General features: G+C 46.5%; 1 protein-coding gene across 6 annotated transcripts in view; it reads right to left on the bottom strand.

Annotated features, from left to right (window-relative positions):
* Nucleotides 1-21,586, bottom strand: part of RAPGEF6 (Rap guanine nucleotide exchange factor 6) — an 885,786-nt gene that overhangs the window by 621,686 nt on the left and 242,514 nt on the right. For all 6 annotated transcript variants that reach the window (XM_078653140.1, XM_078653141.1, XM_078653136.1 and 3 more), the window contains exon 4: nucleotides 9,610-9,693. In XM_078653140.1, the coding sequence (XP_078509266.1) occupies nucleotides 9,610-9,693 (84 nt within the window). The remainder of the gene's footprint in view (nucleotides 1-9,609; nucleotides 9,694-21,586) is intronic.

Here is a 21,586-nt window from a genome sequence, read left to right as displayed (position 1 = left end):
GCAGCATTCAGAGTGAATAGTCTGAGAGGACAGTTATGTAGCGGCTCAAAGGGAGTGCACATCAGATAAGTAAGAACCAAGTACAAGTCCCACTGAGGCATTACGAAGGGAACACGAGGAAAAAGATGAGTAATGCATCTAAGAAATCTCTTTACAACAGGGGACTTGAAAATAAAAGGCTGATCAGGAAGGCAGAAATGGCCGAGAGGTAGACCTTAAGAGTGCCCCAGAGCAGAGCCCTGCTGGGCCAAAGACAGGAGGAACAAGAGATTCTCAGAAAGAGGAGCAGAAAGGGGATCTACAGCCTTTTCTGTGCACCATGCCACAAATGTATTCCAACTGCAGGCGTATACCGTCTTAGTGGAGGGACGCCTGGCTGCTAAGATTACATCACAGACTTCGAGAGGCAAGTCAAATGACGTCAACTGCCTCCGCTTAATCTTCACTCAAGGAGGTGGAGAATGGACAGATTTGGGTGGAGGACAGTCCTCTGCTGCTGCGACAGAAGATCCTCCCGAAGAGGCCGTCAGATCGGGGGATTGATGGCCATGTTGCGCAGCTCGGGATACCAGACTCTTCGTGCCCAATCCAGAGCCACAAGAATGACTTGGGCCCAGTCGCGCTTGATCTACTTCAGCACTCTGGGCAGAAATTGTATAGCGGAAAGGAGTATAGAAGACCACAACTCCACTCGCGACGAAAAGAGTCGTCTAGCGAGTTCCGCCTTGGAAATTCCAACAAGCAGAATTGCTGACATTGCGCGCTCTCTTCGGTGGCGAATAGATCTAACCAAGGCTTTCCCCACTGTTGAAAGAGACCTTGCACCACCTCCGAGTGAAGACGCCATTCGTGATCCATCATGCACCTGCGGCTGAGTTTGTCCGCCCTGGCGTTCAGTGAACCTGCCAGGTGTTGAACCACCAGGGATATGCCCTGATGTTCCAGTTATGTCCAGAGACAGAGAGCCTCTTGACATAGGGTCCACGACCCCACCCCGCCTTGTTTTTTGCAGTACCACATGGTGGTGTTGTCCGTGAACACCTGCACCACTCTTTCCCGGACAGAGGGAAGGAATGCTTTAAGTGCAAGACGGATCCAAAAGGTTGATGTGGAGCTCAGACTCTGCCGGAGACCAGAGGCCTGTGATCTCTTCCTCTCCCATGTGGCAGCCCCATCCCAGAAGGGATGCACACGTCACCACTGTGTGTTCTGATTGGGGAAGGGAGCGGGATCTGCTTTTGACCCAATCCTGGTTCGTGAGCCACCACTTTAATTGTCGTGCAGTACCCTCTGAGATCTGGACGCAAATGGACAGTTTCCCCTGATGCTGCGCCCACTGGAACTTCAGGTCCCACTGCAGAGCTCGCATATGCCACCTGGCATGATCGACCTGCGGATGCAGGAGGCCATGAGGCCCAGCAGCCTCAGGATCATCCTGACCGAAACCCGAGATAGAGGCTGAAAGATCGGAATGATAGCCCGAATATCCCAGACACGCTGTTCGGGAGGATAAACCTGAAACTGTGTCTTGTCCACAATCGCTCAGATTAAGAGGAGCTTCTGAGAGGGGATCAGGTGTGGCTTCGGCACGTTGATGGAGAACCCCAGAGAATGCAGGAAGTCGGCCGTAGTCTGGAGGTGGGAGACGACTGCCTTGGGCGATCCCTCCTTCAACAACCAGTCGTCGAGATAGGGGAAGACTGGAACTCTTGATCTGCGCATATGAGCTGCGACCACCACCATCACTTTCATGAACACCCGAGGGGCACTGGTAAGGCCAAAGGGGAGCAGGTAAACTGAAAGTGCTCGTGGCCTATCGTGAACCGCAGGTAACGCCGGTGGGCTGGCAGGACGGGGATGTAAAAATAAGCGTCCTGCAAGTCCAACGCTACCATTCAGTCTCCAGGGTCGAGGGCAGACAAGACCTGAGCCAGGGTCAACATTCTAAACTTCTCCTTCTGGAGGAAGCGGTTGACGTGCCTGAGATCCAAGATAGGACGCAAGCCCTTGACCTTCTTGGGCACCAGAAAGTAGTGGGAATAGCCACCACGACCTACTTCTGGGGCAGTGACGCGCTCGATAGCTCCCTTGGCAAAAAGAGCTGTAACTTACTGTTGGGGAAGGGCCAGGTGATCCCCCGACATGCAATGGTACTGGGGTGGCATGGCTGGAGGGGTAGTCTCGAAGGGGAGGGAGTAGTCCCTTCGGACTATTTGCAAAACCCACCGTTCCGACATGATGGTGCACCGGTGGAGATGATGGCAGATCCTGCCACGCACTGGTGTTTGATGGGCTGGAAAGGTCGTACTAGGAGGGTTTGGAGGCTGCTGCAGCGGGGGCGGTATGGACTGGCCCGCCCGCTGGCCCCCAGAACCACGTTAGTGGTTCGCACGTCCCCGGCCGCGCTGAGGTTGAACAGCTTGCGCTGGCCTCTGGCTCTGAAAGGTACATGTTGGGGCACCCCTTCCGTGGCCACGAAAGTGGCGAAAGGCAGACTGTGCAAGTACGTAGTGGGGAGGCCCACGGACTTGGCCACAGCCAGAGAGTCCTTGAAGCGTTCTAGCGCACTGACTGCCCTGTCGTCGAACAGGCGACGGCCTTCAAAGGGCATGTCCATCAAAGTGTTCTGGACATCCCCAGAAAAGCCAGTCAATCTCAACCAGGCATGACAGCGAAGCGCCACAGACATTAAAACGGTCCTACCCAGTGAGTCGGCAGTGTCCAGTACACAGCGGATGGTAAACTTTGCTGCATCTCTCCCCTCGGCAATAGCACAGGAGAGTACGGCCTGGGCCTCCTACGGACACTGAGGCAGCACTCGCGCCAACTTATACCACACAGAGTGGGAATAACGGCCCAACAAGCATGAGGTGTTTACCGACCGCAGCCCTAAGCTGGAGGAAGAAAACAACTTCTTCCCAAGCTGATCCAGCTTCTTGAATTCCCCCTCCGGTGGTGCATTAGGGAATGCGCTTTGGGACGTTGAAGCTTGGACCACCAAGATCTCGGATAGGGATGTTGGGAGAGGAAAGTGGGGTCGCCTAGGGGCAGCCGGTGGCGTTGGCCAACCATCCTATCCACAGGAGCCCCTGTGTTGGGCTTGAACTAAGTGACCAAAAGGATGTCCATTAGGGCCTCATTAAACGGCATTAGGGGCTCCCAAGAGCTTGCTGCCGGCTGAAGCACCTCTGTCAGGAGCTTAGTCCTGACTACCACAGTAGGTAGCTCGAGGTTTAGGGCCTAGGCCGCCCTACGCAACACCACAGCGTAAGACGCTCCCTCCTCCGTAGCCACGGTAGGAGGAGACAACATGCCACGGTCTGGTGAGATGTCCAGACCACTGGCATCCCCCAGCTATTATTTGCAAAAATATAATTACCAATAACAATGTGTTTTAAAAAATAAATAACATTAAAAAATATGTGTTTTCTGCAAGACATTTATACTATTAGAGAAAGAGTATATAAATGACCAGCTAGTGAGAATGTCCAAGAGAAGGGATGTCTCATCTGGGTCTATGTGTTCATATGAACAGTATGGCAATCAGAGGAATGGAGGTGGTTTGTTAGAATAGAGGAGGGGGGAGTATGTTTTTTCCTTAAGGCCAAGAGGTCGGTGGCACTACTTGTGTGCGAGTGGAGCAAATGTGTGGATCAGCGACTAAGAATAATCTATCACCTCTGTTTCTGCATTTGGTTCTGGGTACTGTGAGCAGAATGCTTTGTTGGAATCAGAGATGGAATGTTAGTTTGATGAGGTTTGATTATGTAATACAAACAGTTGAAATGTGATAATTCAATACAGATGTACTTGTCATTTTTTTGTTTTGACTTCAATAGTTCCCTAGGTCGTATTTCATGTGCCGAAGCCTTACTCAAACTCATCCAAGGTAAGACCTTAAGTGTTATGCAATATCACCTAGAAACATCACTGTGTTAAGCATTCGCACAACGTGAGAAACATATACATTTTTGCCACGTCTTGGTCTGTGTTAATTTGTGAATTTTATACCACAAATTGTGAAAATCATAATTCAATGTACTATTTCTAAAACAGATCCTACATACTACTGCAACAGTATGGCAGAAAGATCACGGGGTCAAGTATTCTGTTTCTTTTCACTTCCTGAGCCCATTAAGGCGTTTGAAATACAGAGGATTACAGTAGATGGCCCTGAAGAAAGCCTACATGCACCTCCTACTGGTGAAACTAGGACTGAAACATGCTGGCCAAAACACAGCTTCGAATTATCATCCTTCATTTTAGATATACCACATGATGACAGGAATAAAGATATTTTAGGTCCCAAATGAGGTATTTTAACTGTTTATTGTAATCTCTGTATAAATACTTTATAGGAAGCTCCACCCTCTCCATTCTCTTCATAACAGTCACCCATCACAAGACTCCTGCTGAGGAGTAGCCCTAAAATGAAGCATGCCACTACACTGGTGGGTGAGAGTTTATGTCCTTTAAAAGAAGACTCCTTCAGACACCCATCAGATGATATGAGGCCTAAATAGTTCACAATCATTTTTAGTCCACTGGCTAATTTTTCATATTAGGAACCATACCCTTTTGTAGTTGTTAGTACATGACATATAGCCAGGCTTGAATCTGTGATAGTTTGGAACTAATGACGAACAAGAGGTATTCAATCTGTTAAATTGAGCTATAGGTAGGTACTCCACATCCAATTCTGGATTAGCTTGCAGCAGATTTACGATCACTCAGTGCTGTAGCGGTGAAGATTTTGACAAGATGTTGAATGCCATCAGCATATTGATGGGCCTTGAGGACACTTTTATTGGGTATTGATTCAAACGGCAGAGGTGCTCTCCCGGAGACTTGAATTTCTGTTATCTTGGTTTCCTTTTTGCCAACTCTAAGTTTGTATATACTTTGGCAACCTTTAGAGGGTATACGTCTTGGTTGCCCAGTAGGAAAGCTTATGCTAAATTCAATATATGGTTATGGTGCTGAGCCAATGATAAAGGATATAGGCTTGATTGTTCAATATGAAACGTTATGTCATAAGTCCGATTTGTTTACTATGAAAAATTACAATAAAGTTATTCCTTTTTTGTGAAATTCAAGTGTGTGTGTATATATTAAAGTACTTTAATCTTACTTTTTTACTTTGGACTGAAAGCTTTAGCTAGCTAATGAGCGTCTGCAGTAAAATAAAGTAGCACATACATGTTAGAAATGGGGATCTATGGTTGGCAATGGTTTTTTTACCCCTTTGTTCAAATAGTACCCTTGCTTCTAGCCAGGGAAAGGGGGATACACTCCTAAAATAACCCCTGCTCACCCCCTTGGTAGCTTGGCACAAGCAGACAGGCTTATCTCTGAGGCAGTGTGTAAAGCATTTGTGAACACATACGGTAATACAGTAAAAACACTACAAATGGACACCACACCAGTTTAGAAAAATACGTAATCTTTACTAGACTTAACAAGACTAAATGACAAAAATCCACAATACAATATCAAGAATATGACTTTAACATGGTAGAATAGCTCAGTTCAATGTAGATGGTAAATGCAACAGTACTCTCAAAGTACCTTAGATGCGTCATGCAATACAAACAAAAGGGTCGCAGGAAAGGGGATGCTACGGGGGAGGTGATGCGTCTGTACTTAACGGAGAGGAGGTTATGCGTCGGTTTCTTAGCGCATTCCAGGTTTGATGTGACAAGATGGCGCCTCGATGTGATGCGACGATCCAGTGAGATGCAAAAAATGGCATGTTCTGATGCGATACGACAACTTGGATGCGATGTGTGCATGCCAGAAGGCTGTGTGGCAAACTCAGTGAAAGCCGCAAAAGGCCCTGCGACGCGCTTCTCCGGTGATGCAACAGCAACCTCTGCAGCGGCGACACGCTTCTTCCTCATTGCGTCGCGCTTCCAGCTCCAAGCGACATGCAGTCTCTAGATGTCCCAAAAACAGCAGCAGGCACCTCTCTGCAGGCAGAATTCCCAGCAAGGAAATGCATGGGAGCTTGTGGTGAAGTCTTTGTGTCCTTGAGACTTCAGAACAGGAGGCTAAATCATCTTCAAGACCTTGGAGATCTTCCTCAAGATGATAAAGTACACACAAAGTTCCTTTTCTCCTTTCCTTGGCAATAAGTAACCACTGCAGCCAACAGCAAACAGCACAGGGGCAGTCTCCTCCTTCAGCTTTCTTGGTTTCTCTCTTTGGCAAAGGTCCGTCTTGATTCCCAGAAGTGATCTAAAGTTCTGGGCCCCAATATTTATCCTACTAAATCCTTTGTTCTCTGAAGGCAGAGAGTGTATGTACCTAGTCAAAACCAGTTCTGTCCTCCCTGATGCAGTTTCCTGGCAGGAGGTGGCAACAACATTGTTGAATGGAGACCTGGCCCAGGTAGCTGAAAAGAAATCTCCTCCCCCTACTCTCAATTCTATGTAGGCTCAGGCAAGTGAAAGGAAATCTCCTCCCTCTACACTCTATTCAATCCAGGGCCTATTCAGCCTAGCCCTGACTGATCAGACTGCTGGAGCCAAGGCCCTCTTCAGCCCCCTGTCACTCACAAACTAGACATGGAATACACACACATAGCAGAGGCATACTGGATTGGTAGGCACGAAAATACCTACTTTCTAAAAGTGGTATTTTCAAACACAGAATGTAAAATTCACCCACACTAAAAGATGTATTTTAACATTCGGAGTTCAAGCATACCAAACTCGTTTTTCTACCTTGTTCCCTGGGTCAGTTAGGATTATGAGATGTTCTATTCAAACTTCCCAATCTGGCCTATAGAAACAGCTAGGCTTGCAATAGTGAAAAACGAAATTGGCTGTAATTCACTATCAGGACATGCCCCACACACCAGGGCGTGTCCTTCCTTTCACATACAATGCACCCTGCCCATAGGAGTGACTAACATGTAGAAAAGGGAAGGTTTATGGACTGGCAAGTGGGTGCACTTGCCAAGTAGACATGGCAGTCCCAGACTGCACACAGGCTCTGCAATGGCAGGCCTGAGCCACACTTTACATGCTGCTTCTGTGGGTGGCACAACCAGTGCTGCAAGCCAACCAGCAGCATTTGTTTTACAGGCCCTGGGCACACATAGTGCACTTTACTAGGCTCTGACAAGTAAATCAAATAGCCAATCATGGAGTCATTAATCCAGTACAACAATTTACAATAAGGAGCACTTGCACTTTGCCACTGAATAGCAGTGGCAAAGTGCAAAAAGCATCTAGACCAGCAAAAACATAGGAGGCAACAGCAAAAAATTGAATGGAGGCCCACGCCAACGGTGCCAGGTCTAACACACGTTATATACAGAGGCATAAGGAGGTTTAAGCCCACTTAAGCCTTTGTTCTGTTCTAGTATCATTTACATTCTAATTCTGCCCTTCACAGCATAAAGCATGATTCAATGGGTCAGTCTACTCCAGACACTAGCACGGTTGCCCTGTGGGTGACCAAATAATGCCTGAACACATGTGCACATCCACTTGAAACTGAATATATTTCAGAGCCAGGGATGTTGGGCTAGTTTTTTACTTTTCCATTTTCTCATTATAGGTCCCTCTTCATTCTTTCCTCTTCTTCATTTTTATTTTGTTTGCTTTCATTTATTGCTGTAGCTGCTGGGCCCCTGGCTTACCCATCATTTCACCTGCATTTATTCCCGGGCACCACCCTGGAATAGTATTGGCCAAACTATATCATGCTTTCACAGTCCAAAATGGCCGCCAGGTTTAGTGGCAATGTGTCAGGCATCTTGGATCAATAAAATGATACACTATGGACAATCTATTCCCAGATGGCCGGCCAATGCTCCGTTTAATTTTGTACTTTCATTTAATTGCAATGACAAATGAAAAGTTTATGCAGTGATATTTTTTCTTTTTGATTTGAATTTTTTATTGTTCTAGAAAATGCTTGTTGAGTTTGTGCACGTTTTATTTTGAATTGGGTTGTGCAAGAACGAGTGATAGTGCATGTATGATGAGTTACTGAGTGCATAAATGTACGACTGACTGAAAAGGCACTTTGTTTAAGCCAGATCCAATGCTTGTTCTAGTTAAGGTATCAAACCTAATTTTGCCCTAGCTCACTCGCCCCAGCTCATCTGGTTCCACTTTATGATCAACGTGCATTGCATGCTGCCTCACAAATTCTCCTGGCCTTACCCACCCTTAACAACTAGCTTTCACTTGTAATACTTTAGTTTAAAATCTTGCCCCGCAATTTCTATTAACATATTGCTATGTTGAGTTCTTATAATCATACTTAAAAAAATTTATTCAAGGCTTTAAATTCTCATTTTCTGCCTGTTTACCTTTTTATTTCACTTCATGTTCTAGCTTTTGGTACCATATTTCATGAACCTTTGTTGAGCAGTGTGAGGCATGTACCCTTGAAACTACTAATAAATTAGCAAAATGATGTGATATCACTTCAAATCATATTTGTGAGCGAAATTCTTTTTTAACTGTACACTGAGAACAATCGACACCGAGCTTTAATTTCCTAACCACCTGCTCAGTTACAGTCACAGCATTGTTCGATGTTATCAGTTGAGCTTCTGCACTGGTGCAAGGACTGCTACTTACCCAACACCCACCCCCATTGCCTCAGCGTTTCCTGCGATAGGGTTTCCCCCTGTGCGCTCGGAGGCTCCCCTCTAGGACCTTGAACCACTGGTCTTCTAACAATATAACTCAGGTTAGAGAATTATACACCACCAACACTCTGATGAGCTTCCATGAGCAATATGACATACATGAAGGGCAATTCAGAACATAAGAATGTTTGAAAGCAGCACTGTGTGTCAAACGGCAGGCGGTTCCGCAAGAACCACCAACACGCAAGCTCTTACAGACCTTACACACAGATTTGGACCGGGCCATAAACTAGTTCGGTGTCTTTAACACACCCAATTGCAGCCCATCACTGCAGAGTTGTCAATGCTCCAAAACCAGTGGAAAACTGACATGCACAGAGTACTTCATGACAAGGAACGGCAAAGGACAGTGCAATATCCCCACAAAGTAGTACACAACTCCAGATTTCAATTGATATTGTTTTAATCTTACACAGATCACACTTCATCCCTGCCAGAATAGGGAAAATCTTTCCTAGCGTCTCTGCACACCATTGTTGGCCTATATGTGGAAGGACAGATGTGGAGGTATAGAATTGTTATTTTACTACAGTGTTGGGATATATATGTTCTTCTAATGTTTAGGGCACAGTCTAACAATAACAGAGTTTGGGATCGCTGAAGAAACAACATGAGAATATTTTAAAGTTCACCAATGAAAAAAAGTTGTACTACTGTGAATATTCTCCCTTTGTACCTCATTACATATAGTCTGCCTTGCGAGTGTTATAACCTTGATTGAAATGTGGTACATGGTAATGTCAATAAAAATGATTTTTTTTAAAATTACATCAACAGAAGTATCATTAAAATCTTATGTATTCAGTACGGATCTAGAAGACTGGTAAAAGCTCTCAAACATTTTCCTTCAGCCATGGAATGAAACACTTACCAATATTTGAATTAACAGAACAACATTTTTGTTATGAGCTTGGCACAGTGATATTATTAGCACATACCTGCGTGGAGGCAAAAACATGGAGTCCTTCATGAGCACAGAGCCAGAAAGAAGAATATACCAACATCTTGCTAGGCTTTCTGAGCTAAACAAACAAAACATGAAAAGTGTTAACATGTTTGCACTACTCATATAAACAAACATTAATGTGTAACTATACATAAATGTATAATGTTTGCTTCCTCAATTCAAATCACCATCGGGTGACCCAGTATCCCTCAGAACCTGGGCAATACAATATAATATCAACAGTGGTTCTGTCGGGTGCGAAACTGATTACTTCAAAACATATCTGCAAACAATTTACATTCGGTTACTTAATCGAAAAACGAGCGTGGCTAACCATTCAAGCTCTCTTCTCCTTTTTATAATATAAATCCACACTATGAGGCAAAAATCAATTTATCAAATAGTTATTCATTGATGGATGTTTCACATGATTTTCATTTAATTGAAATTAAATTCACAATTCATCAAAAAAAAAATTTCAGCGGCGCATTTTTAGAAAAAGGTGACTAAACAAGTGACACAATAAGTGCAGTGGTGACATTCAAAGTGTACTATATACAGTGAATCAGGAAAAAAGAAAAGGAAAAGATAATGAGATTAGATGGCCAGTATGTATCTCAATTAAGGATTTTGCAATGTATTGTTTAAATGGGAATGTTTGACAAATGAAAATCCTATACTGGTCCGAACAAAAAAGCGTCGACGTTTCGACCCTCTGGACGCCTTGATTGCAGGTCTAGGGCAGGTCTTCTTCAGGACATGGAAAGGAGAGTGCGCCAATTTGGTCTTTCCACAGCTAGGGCCTATGAAGTGGTGAATGTGGTCGAATTACTCACATTCAATTTTGTGAGAGACTGAAACCAAACAAACTGGGGCTTCCTTAGTTGGCCGAGCCTTGACGATATACTGCCGTTACCATCTTGTGACCAAGAGCGAGTTAGGTTCAATTCAAATAGCCATGCCAATTCTGATTCATGCAGGTTCAAGGCGGTGTTTGAGTCACACGACCGAAATCGCAAAACGTCTCGGATCCGGTAGCATTCAAATTTCTAGTTATTCGGGTCTTGTCAGTGCACAATTCACACGACCTGAGAAAGAATTCTCGGTTCTATCCCCGGTTCCGAATCTCACTCGACTCTCAAGCAAGCGGTGTGTACCGCTGTCGTTTGTGTGCTTTCACAGAGGTAAAGACCGTCACCGGCCGCCGCTGCAAATTTTTTTTTGATGAATTGTGAATTTAATTTCAATTAAATGAAAATCATGTGAAACATCCATCAATGAATAACTATTTGATAAATTGATTTTTGCCTCATAGTGTGGATTTATATTATAACAAGCATTTACAATGCAATAGGTCTCGCATTTACCCGGGTTTAAGCTATTGGCATTGTAAATGACAATGGCTTTTTTATTTGGTTTAAAAACCAAAACATAAATTAAAGGCATTGTCATTTACAATGCCAATAGCTCAAACATGCGTAAATGCGAGACCTATTGCATTGCAAATGCTTGTTTTAGATGATATGCTTTCAATAAAAAGAAAGATCCTTGGCACTAGCCTGTCCAGGCCAGACCTACTGCTTTGGCAATGCTTGTTTAATGCATGGGAGGCACCTAGGCTAAATTCCGAAATTCGAAATTCCATTTTGCCTGGCTCTCTAAAAATGTTGCGGCTTTTTCTTTCTTTCTTTTTTTATGTACGGCAAACTCGACCCTAAGGTACGAGAGCACTTTACACGAGCACCAGTTACATTGCACAAGGACATATTCATCTAATTTTATATTTAGCAAGGGAAGATTAATAAGAGATTGCCCAAAAGCACAGGCTGTTGAGCTGATGCCGAAACTAGGTTCTGCAGCGCCAAAGTCGGAAGCTCGGGTCGTTACGCCACATTTTCTACCCAACGTTTTAACATTGCCAAACGTCATGTTTCTTTTACCCCTTAAATGCCAAGGCCCGCCAAAACAAAACGTGAAAATGTCTCTGAAGCAGACGTGGTGCCTTGAGGCCTTAGAAGAGACGCTAGTCTCTTGGTGAAGAATATATCTGGATGTGCCAGGGAGCTTTAGGGGGGCTGAACATGAATGAGCGTGTGTTGGTAGGCTGCACTCCAGCAGAGAAGCCATGAGCGGCCTCGTGCGGTTTTTAATTTCACTCTGACGTGCAGAACGTGTCACTTCTAAAGGAAGGGCTCTAATCTTTCAGGTTTCAGCTTCCACTCCGAAACTTTCAAAACCGTGGCAATAAATGGCCCAATGCCACTGAACCGTGTCATAAAATAATTGGTTTAAAGTGATCTGAAAGGGCCATGAAGTCTGACAGAAGCCTCTTTAAAACACAGGTCAGGCGTTTGTTAGTCCTTGCCTGCGACTGCCTCTGCTCAGGCCCAAAGCCTTAACTTGTTTTTACTCGCCCTGTCAGATGAGCATTTGCTTGCCTCTGATAGAGCCCTGCTGTGCATTTAATGGCCCTGACCTGTCGAGCTTGACATGTGTCTAACATTACGTCTGCCCTGCAGCTGCAGCTATGTCAGAAGCCGCAGTCTATCTCCTAATGTTCGTGCAAACCTCAGCCCCCTGGTCTGAACCCAAAAATATTCATCTGTCTGCAACATGTGTAGTTGTAGAAAAAGCGCTACGCTCCGAGGCCTGGGTATGTAAAATCTGCATGATCTAATAGTTTTATAGGTAGTGTAAACGTATACAGATTGTTTTCATTTTTAATGCTCAGCTGATCCACCAGGAGTCAAACCAGTGACCCCCAGGTCAAACCAGCAGGCAGCGAAAGGCAGGTCACGCTGGCTTTGCAAGGGGCCCCTCTGCTGGCCAAGGTCAGAGCAGCGCCTGCAGTCTCAGAAGTAGGTTTGCAATGTGAAGGCTAAGCCTGTGAATGTGTGTAAGCACAAGGATAGCTCTGCTGTATAACAAGTACATATGTACAATGTAAGGTTCTTAAATGGAACCCCTACCACAATCTTCACTATTCTTGGGTGCACATCCCTAATGCCCAATCCTACACCTATACGTGGGGCGTTGTATTGTATGCGCTATTAGTCACTCACCTATACATCCATTTTGTTCAATACATTATGATGAAAAGATTACATTTGTCTCCTTTCATCAGCTCAAATGTCTATACTTTCAACATTGTGATATGGGGAAGCCGCAGAGTGAGGTCAACAGCCAGTACTTTCACAATCATAAAATACTTTAGGGCATATAACACCCGCTGCATATCACACCACCTCCCCAACTCTGACAAAAATAGTTTTGGAACATGTAAATATAAACCAGCTCCGACAGCGAAACCGAAACCTTCCATGGGGCGGGACTTCCGTCTTTGGAAGCCCGCGCACGCGCCCACGGAGAGAAGCAGTGCTGGTGACGCGGGGCTCCCATGCCCGAGGGAGAGCCCCGCGGAGGCTGCAAGACTTTAGAATGACGGTAAGTGGGGCTTGGGGGGGGCGCTTGTATGTATGCGGCGGCTTGGGGGGGAGGGGGGCCTTGTATGTATGCGGCGGCGGCCGGGGGGGCTCTTCTATGTATGCGGCGGCGGCGGGGGGGGGGCGCTTCCATGTATGCGGCGGCGGCGGGGGGGGGGGCTCTTCTATGTATGCGGCGGCGGCGGTGGGGGTATGAGCGCTTCGATGTATGCGGAGGCGGCGGGGGGGTCTGTATGTGTGTGTGTAGGTGCGCTCCTGTGTGTGTGCGGCGGGGGGTGCCGGTGAGTGCGGGGAAGTAGGGGGGGTGCGCGCGTGTGTGTGCCTTCCTGCCTGCGTGTGCATGTGTGTGTTCAGGGAATCTGTGCCAGGGGACGTGCACGGCGCCGTGCTGGGCGTGCGCGCCCACGAGGTCAAATCTCGGCACGAAAAAGCTTGTGACAGTCTGCTGTCCACATTCCCCCAAAAGTAACTACATAAGTTGTCTCGCATAGACAGCAAAAGCTTCGCTTTTGCTTTCGTCTAGCGAGACCTAAAAAGGAGAAGAGAGCTTGAATGGTTAGCCAAGCTCGTTTTTCGATTAAGTAACCGAATGTAAATTGTTTGCAGATATGTTTTGAAGTAATCAGTTTCGCACCCGACAGAACCACTGTTAATATTATAATGCTTCCTCAATTCGGCTCACCTTCACCAAACACTGCAAGCATGTTTTGGACTGCTCCACTAACAAAGCCCACTTTCAACAGGTCTTCCGTAGAAGTTTAAATATGTTTAGGCATAGCTTAGAGTCAATAGACTCTAGCTTACTTGTGTACTTATGTGGAACTTTTGGTAACATTAATATACTATGTAAAAAAAACACGTAATCCTGGTGCTGGCCTGGTAGTTGCATGTTTACACAAGTTATATCTTGTGAATACGCTGCTTTTACTTCCATCTCTGATTGCTAAGCGCAGAGACACTCCTGGAGTAGCCGTGCGCTATAAAAAATGTACTTCTTCACTTGGTCAGACTCTTCTCCAAAGTAAACATAAATGGGATATAGGACAATGTTCATTAATCACATTGATATGTGACTGACCACATCAGACTTTCAGCCTTTCTAATGCCAATAACCCAACACAGACATAGCAGAATCGTAAGTTCTCATAACCCTATTAGCAGTCTCAGTCCACAAATCCAGGTTTCCTTGATCATGCTGGACTGCCATTCCTGAACCCAGATTCCTACCACAGTTAACACCCCATACCTGTAGCCTGGGAGAGGTCAAGGAAGCAGAGCATGGATGAAGGCAAACACTGGCAAAGTCAACAGACCTAGCTTGCAAAAGAAAGACGTTTGAGCAACAGCGCGTTGCAATCTGGGTCTTATCGTACTGTTTGGGCATAAAACTAGGACCGGCTGAATGTTTGAAACACACATTTAAGCTCTTGCCAGTCGCGTGTCTCCTTCAACAGAACTAGTGACAATACCACTCCGGATCATGATTTGTAAAATTAAGTTTCAGGTAAAAAAAACATGGTGGAATTTGCACCTATTAACTAAAGAAACGAATAAAACAAATCAACTATTTTTTAGGTGCATTGACAATTAATGTAATTGAAATATGGAACTTTATATGACAAATAAAGTCCTTTGTAGTATCCGAATGAACTTTTGTGGGTGTTAACTGTAATGCCTAGCAATATAAAAGGTGCTGCACTGAGAAAAACAAAAATGTGAAGGATGGATTATTTTAATTCATCTCTGCCACCGGCAATTTCTCTGAACTGGGTGCAAGTCAATCCACCAACACCTCACAGAGGAATCAGTAATATTAAAATTGGTCTTAGTACTGATTCAAGAGGATCACAGGATCATTTACAGCCTCTGGGAGGAAATCTAGGTTGGCCTTTCTGCGTCTTTTAAATTTCACAAATTATTTCACATGTTTTAAAAGTATAGAAGGAATTTGAACAGTCAAATCCATAGAGGGGGCTTCACGGTCAAAGAGCTCTTTCCAGTTCTACCATCTGGCTATTGCACTCTTTCCTGTTTAATGACCATGCTGGTGCGTAGGAGCTCTTCAGGTACAAGCAGTTTTCTTCTTCATTTAAGCTTTTTAAGTCTCCTAACTGACCCCTCTGACAAATCTAGATCTATTTAAAGCCTTCATCTTTTTCAAACACCCAGGATAATCCAATCCAGACTATTCTTCACATACTCTGCCAATGTACCCTTCTTCTGAATTCATTCTACAAGACGTGCAAACTTGCGCAGCATTAAGGAACATAAAACATGCTACTTAGGTTGGCACACTACTGCATTGCTTTAAAGCAGCGCCGGTGGAGCCCGACAGCACGGCAAGATCCAGAGCCGAACGAGAGTCCATAGGGCCAGCTGTCAAAAAAGCAGCACCCAAAACAATGGGTACACTTGTCTTCAAAGCACTAGAGACTGGTCATTTAAACCACTTGTTAAATGGATTTTGCCACTGCAGCGCGGTCACCTGTTAACTAGAGTCAGCCACAGCTCCACTGAGGTGCAGGTCAGGGAAAGTTGCCATCCATTTGGGCTCAACACTGGGGGTTAACACCAGCGTACCCGGGGACAAGATAACGGAGAGAGGGCACACAAGTCCTGGGCAGAGACTCCCACACCCCTCTAACCCAAAACACAAAGGGGTTTAATGGAGCGTCAAGACCTGCCAACAAACAACAAGCATTTGCAATGCAATAGGTCTCGCATTAGCAAAGTTTGAAGTTGTTGGTATTGTAAATGGCATTGCTTTGTATCTATTTGTTTCTAAAAGTGTCCGTGGTGCAATATTTATTCTAGATTTATGTAGCACTATGTTCCAACGTTTTAGACGTTGCAGCGCTAAAAGTAACAGCTGTTACAGAAAACGGCATGTTGCTTTAGTAACTGGGTTTCAATAATGTGATGAATAAACGTCTGTATTGTAGAAAAAAAGGCCGCCATTGGAAATAATGCCTTTTATTTTTGTTTTCTTTTTAAAAACATAAATAAAAGGCATTGTAATTTACAATGCCAATAGCTTAAACTCTAGTTATTGCGAGACCGATTGCATTGCAAATGCTTGTTTTGTTATGGCGCACAATGTGACTGACTGGGTTATAAAACGACCAAATCATAACAATAGACCCCAAGTTCTCAAGAATCTCCACACCTAAAATGTTTGAAATATGCTTCTACCGAAGAGAGATTATGCTGATCCACAGCAAACCAGTCTAGCTATTAACATAACCATTTCTGCCCACACTAAAAACATCTGTGTATCTTTGAATGTGTAAAAATACACAGACGCGTCAGGCACTCTAAACACAAAAATTACTCTATATCTTAAAGGCTGTTCATATACAAGCCAGAGATTAAAGTTGAATCAATGCTCTCACTTTACAAAACAAACAAAAAGTAATGGAATTTAAACAAGCATTGGCATAGCCAATAGGTCTCGCCGTTTTGGACCTTATAAGTGTTTAGCCATGCAACAGTTGATGTTGTTGCACCAAGGATTTTGTGCTGCATAACTAAATATTTATAAGTTCCCAAAAGTGAGACCTATTGGCTATACCAATGCTTGTTGATAATTGGCAACCTTATACAATTTATACGATTTGTTGTGGTTCAAGGTACTCCTAAGGGTAGTATATCGAAGGCATAGTTGGACCATGGTAAGACTGTCATTGTAATGCTTTCAATCCTACTCCACAGGGAAAGTTGCAATTTTTACTATTTCACTAGAATAGTTATTTCTGCAACGGTTTAAGGTTACTTGTAATCATCTCATGTATATTCCTGCTGGTTAAAATGCCTTGATAATTCAATTTCTTTGTAATCCACTTGACATGTAGTCTTCTATAGAGTGTGCAGTCCTATATTTAGACATGGACATTGAGTTGCACTTTGGCCAGTTTATTGTATATCATGAGAACCTTGAATTCTATAACCACTTGTGATAAATTTGAAATTGACATGCAGGGCGATAAGTGAGTTAGTAGGATGTTGTTGGCATAAGGCTTCAGTTTCATGGTTGACTGCGAAATGCATTTCCTTAAAAAAAACAATTGAATATTTGAATTGACAGACTTGAGATGCGTGTTGCGCCTTTAAGTACAAAACATTTTACAGTGTAGAGCAAATAGCGCTTTGAACAAGGATTAAAACAGTAAAAAATGTATGGAGGAGTCTTTCATCTTTGCCACTTTATTACGAAGGGGAGAAAGAAGAAAAGAAGCAGCAAGCAGGAAGGGGGTTCGGGCACGAACAGGCGCTCTCGGAAAGCATCTGACTTTTGAACTCTGTCTTTGCCTGCATTTGTATTTGCAATGCAATAGGTCTGGTATTTGCGAGATTTTGAGAGCTACTGGCATTCTAAATGACAATGCCTTTAATTTATGTGTTTTGACAACCTGCAAGCGGTGCATAAAACACGCCCTTTCTACTTGTAGTCCTTGTTGACTTAATAGCACCAAGATATTTTGTTTTGGTAGTGTTTGTTAACGCTATACGAATGTTCATTTAAAAATAATTGCATTAATAATGATTATAATTATTAATATGAAGGAGGCTCTTCCTGTACTGAGACTAATGGAAGCTTGTCTGCTACGGTTTGTGCTGTATCCTGGTGTGTGAGAGAAACAAGCAGTGCTGCTGTCAGTACTGGAATATTCGACGTGAGGGAAGCTTGCACAGCTGCTGCCTGTGTTGTAACTGTTCTCTATGCAGGGGATGGTGTTGGGGTGGGGGGAGTGTGTGTGTGTGTGTGTGCGCGCGCACCCTGCTGCTGCCTGTGATGCACCGGTTATGCAAGGGATGCTTGCACTGATGCGGCCTGTGCTATATCTGTGCGTGTGTGTGTGTGTGTGTGTGTGTGTGTGTGAGTGTGAGAGAGAAGAAACAAGTAGAACTTCTGTCTGAGCTTTACATGTTTTATGTGTGAGGGAAGCTTGCACTGCTGCTGCCTGTGCTGTACCTGTTCCATGTGTGAGGGAAGCTTGCACTGCTGCTGCTTGTGCTGTACCTGCTCCGTGTGTGAGGGAAGCTTTCACTGCTGCCGCCTGTGCTGTACCTGCTCTATGTGTGAGGGAAGCTTGCACTGCTCCTCCCTGTGCTGTACCTGCTCTGTGTGTGTGAGGGAAGCTTGCACTGCTCCTCCCTGTGTTGTACGTGCTCTGTGTGTGAGGGAAGCTTGCACTGCTCCTCCCTGTGCTATACCTGTTCCGTGTGTGAGGGAAGTTTGCACTGCTGCTGCCTGTGCTGTACCTGTTCTGTGTGTGAGGGAAGCTTGCACTGATGCTGCCTGTGCTGTACCTGTTCTATGAGCGAGGGAAGCTTGCACTGCTGCTGCCTGTGCTGTACCTGCTGCGTGTGTGAGGGAAGCTTGCACTGCTCCTGCCTGTGCTGTACCTGTTCCATGTGTGAGGGAAGCTTGCACTGCTGCTGCTTGTGCTGTACCTGCTCCGTGTGTGAGGGAAGCTTTCACTGCTGCCGCCTGTGCTGTACCTGCTCTGTGTGTGAGGGAAGCTTGCACTGCTCCTCCCTGTGCTGTACCTGCTCTGTGTGCGAGGGAAGCTTGCACTGCTGCCGCCTGTGCTCTACCTGCTCTGTGTGTGAGGGAAGCTTGCACTGCTGCTGCCTGTGCTGTACCTGTTCTATGACCGAGGGAAGCTTGCACTGCTGCTGCCTGTGCTGTACCTGCTGCGTGTGTGAGGGAAGCTTGCACTGCTCCTGCCTGTGCTGTACCTGTTCCGTGTGTGAGGGAAGCTTGCACTGCTGCTGGTGCTGTACCTGCTCCGTGTGTGAGAGAAGCTTGCACTGCTGCTGCCTGTGCTGTGCCTGCTCTGTGTGTGAGGGAAGCTTGCACTGCTTCTGCCTGTGCTGTGCCTGCTCTGTGTGTGAGGGAAGCTTGCACTGCTGATGCCTGTGCTGTACCTGCTCTGTGTGTGAGGGAAGCTTGCACTGCTGCTGCCTGTGCTGTACGTGTTCTATGTGTGATGGAAGCTTGCACTGCTGCTGCCTGAGATGTATCTGCTCCGTGTGTGAGGGAAGCTTGCACTGCTGCTGCCTGTGCTGTACCTGCTGCGTGTGTGAGGGAAGCTTGCACTGCTCCTGCCTGTGCTGTACCTGTTCCATGTGTGAGGGAAGCTTGCACTGCTGCTGCTTGTGCTGTACCTGCTCCGTGTGTGAGGGAAGCTTTCACTGCTGCCGCCTGTGCTGTACCTGCTCTGTGTGTGAGGGAAGCTTGCACTGCTCCTCCCTGTGCTGTACCTGCTCTGTGTGCGAGGGAAGCTTGCACTGCTGCCGCCTGTGCTCTACCTGCTCTGTGTGTGAGGGAAGCTTGCACTGCTGCTGCCTGTGCTGTACCTGTTCTATGACCGAGGGAAGCTTGCACTGCTGCTGCCTGTGCTGTACCTGCTGCGTGTGTGAGGGAAGCTTGCACTGCTCCTGCCTGTGCTGTACCTGTTCCGTGTGTGAGGGAAGCTTGCACTGCTGCTGGTGCTGTACCTGCTCCGTGTGTGAGAGAAGCTTGCACTGCTGCTGCCTGTGCTGTGCCTGCTCTGTGTGTGAGGGAAGCTTGCACTGCTTCTGCCTGTGCTGTGCCTGCTCTGTGTGTGAGGGAAGCTTGCACTGCTGATGCCTGTGCTGTACCTGCTCTGTGTGTGAGGGAAGCTTGCACTGCTGCTGCCTGTGCTGTACGTGTTCTATGTGTGATGGAAGCTTGCACTGCTGCTGCCTGAGATGTATCTGCTCCGTGTGTGAGGGAAGCTTGCACTGCTGCTGCCTGTGCTGAACCTGTTCTATGTGTGAGGGAAGCTTGCACTGCTGCTGCCTGTCTTGTACCTGTTCTATGTGTGTTCAAAGCTTGCACTGCTGCTGCCTGTGTTGTACCTGCTCTTTGTGTGAGGGAAGCTTGCACTGCTGCTGCCTGTGCTGTACCTGTTCCGTGTGTGAGGGAAGCTTGCACTGCTGCTGCCTGTGCTGTGCCTGCTCTGTGTGTGAGGGAAGCTTGCACTGCTGCTGCCTGTGCTCTACCTGCTCTGTGTGTGAGGGAAGCTTGCACTGATGCTGCCTGTGCTGTACCTGTTCTATGAGCGAGGGAAGCTTGCACTGCTGCTACCTGTGCTGTACCTGCTGCGTGTGTGAGGGAAGCTTGCACTGCGCCTGCCTGTGCTGTGCCTGCTCTGTGTGTGAGGGAAGCTTGCACTGCTGCTGCCTGTGCTGTGCCTGCTCTGTGTGTGAGGGAAGCTTGCACTGCTGATGCCTGTGCTGTACCTGCTCTGTGTGTGAGGGAAGCTTGCACTGCTGCTGCCTGTGCTGTACGTGTTCTATGTGTGATGGAAGCTTGCACTGCTGCTGCCTGAGATGTATCTGCTCCGTGTGTGAGGGAAGCTTGCACTGCTGAAGCCTGTGCTGTACCTGCTCTGTGTGTGAGGGAAGCTTGCACTGCTGCTGCCTGTGCTGTACCTGCTCTGTGTGTGAGGGAAGCTTGCACTGCTGCTGCCTGTGCTGTACCTGTTCTGTGTGTGAGGGAAGCTTGCACTGCTGCTGCCTGTGTTGTACCTGTTCTATGTGTGTTGGAAGCTTGCACTGCTGCTGCCTGTGTTGTACCTGCTCTTTGTGTGAGGGAAGCTTGCACTGCTGCTGCCTGTGCTGTACCTGTTCCGTGTGTGAGGGAAGCTTGCACTGCTGCTGCCTGTGCTGTGCCTGCTCCGTGTGTGAGGGAAGCTTGCACTGCTGCTGCCTGTGCTCTACCTGCTCTGTGTGTGAGGGAAGCTTGCACTGATGCTGCCTGTGCTGTACCTGTTCTATGAGCGAGGGAAGCTTGCACTGCTGCTGCCTGTGCTGTACCTGCTGCGTGTGTGAGGGAAGCTTGCACTGCTCCTGCCTGTGCTGTACCTGTTCCGTGTGTGAGGGAAGCTTGCACTGCTGCTGGTGCTGTACCTGCTCCGTGTGTGAGAGAAGCTTGCACTGCTGCTGCCTGTGCTGTGCCTGCTCTGTGTGTGAGGGAAGCTTGCTTTGCTGCTGCCTGTGCTGTGCCTGCTGTGTGTGTGAGGGAAGCTTGCACTGCTGATGCCTGTGCTGTACCTGCTCTGTGTGTGAGGGAAGCTTGCACTGCTGCTGCCTGTGCTGTACGTGTTCTATGTGTCATGGAAGCTTGCACTGCTGCTGCCTGAGATGTATCTGCTCCGTGTGTGAGAGAAGCTTGCACTGCTGCTGCCTGTGCTGTGCCTGCTCTGTGTGTGAGGGAAGCTTGCACTGCTTCTGCCTGTGCTGTGCCTGCTCTGTGTGTGAGGGAAGCTTGCACTGCTGATGCCTGTGCTGTACCTGCTCTGTGTGTGAGGGAAGCTTGCACTGCTGCTGCCTGTGCTGTACGTGTTCTATGTGTGATGGAAGCTTGCACTGCTGCTGCCTGAGATGTATCTGCTCCGTGTGTGAGGGAAGCTTGCACTGCTGCTGCCTGTGCTGAACCTGTTCTATGTGTGAGGGAAGCTTGCACTGCTGCTGCCTGTCTTGTACCTGTTCTAT

This window comes from Lissotriton helveticus, chromosome 7 (genome assembly GCF_964261635.1).
Source record: "Lissotriton helveticus chromosome 7, aLisHel1.1, whole genome shotgun sequence".
Lineage (NCBI taxonomy): Eukaryota > Metazoa > Chordata > Amphibia > Caudata > Salamandridae > Lissotriton > Lissotriton helveticus.
The sequence above is the reverse complement of the archived record's forward strand: the minus strand, read 5'-3'. Positions and strand labels throughout refer to the sequence as shown.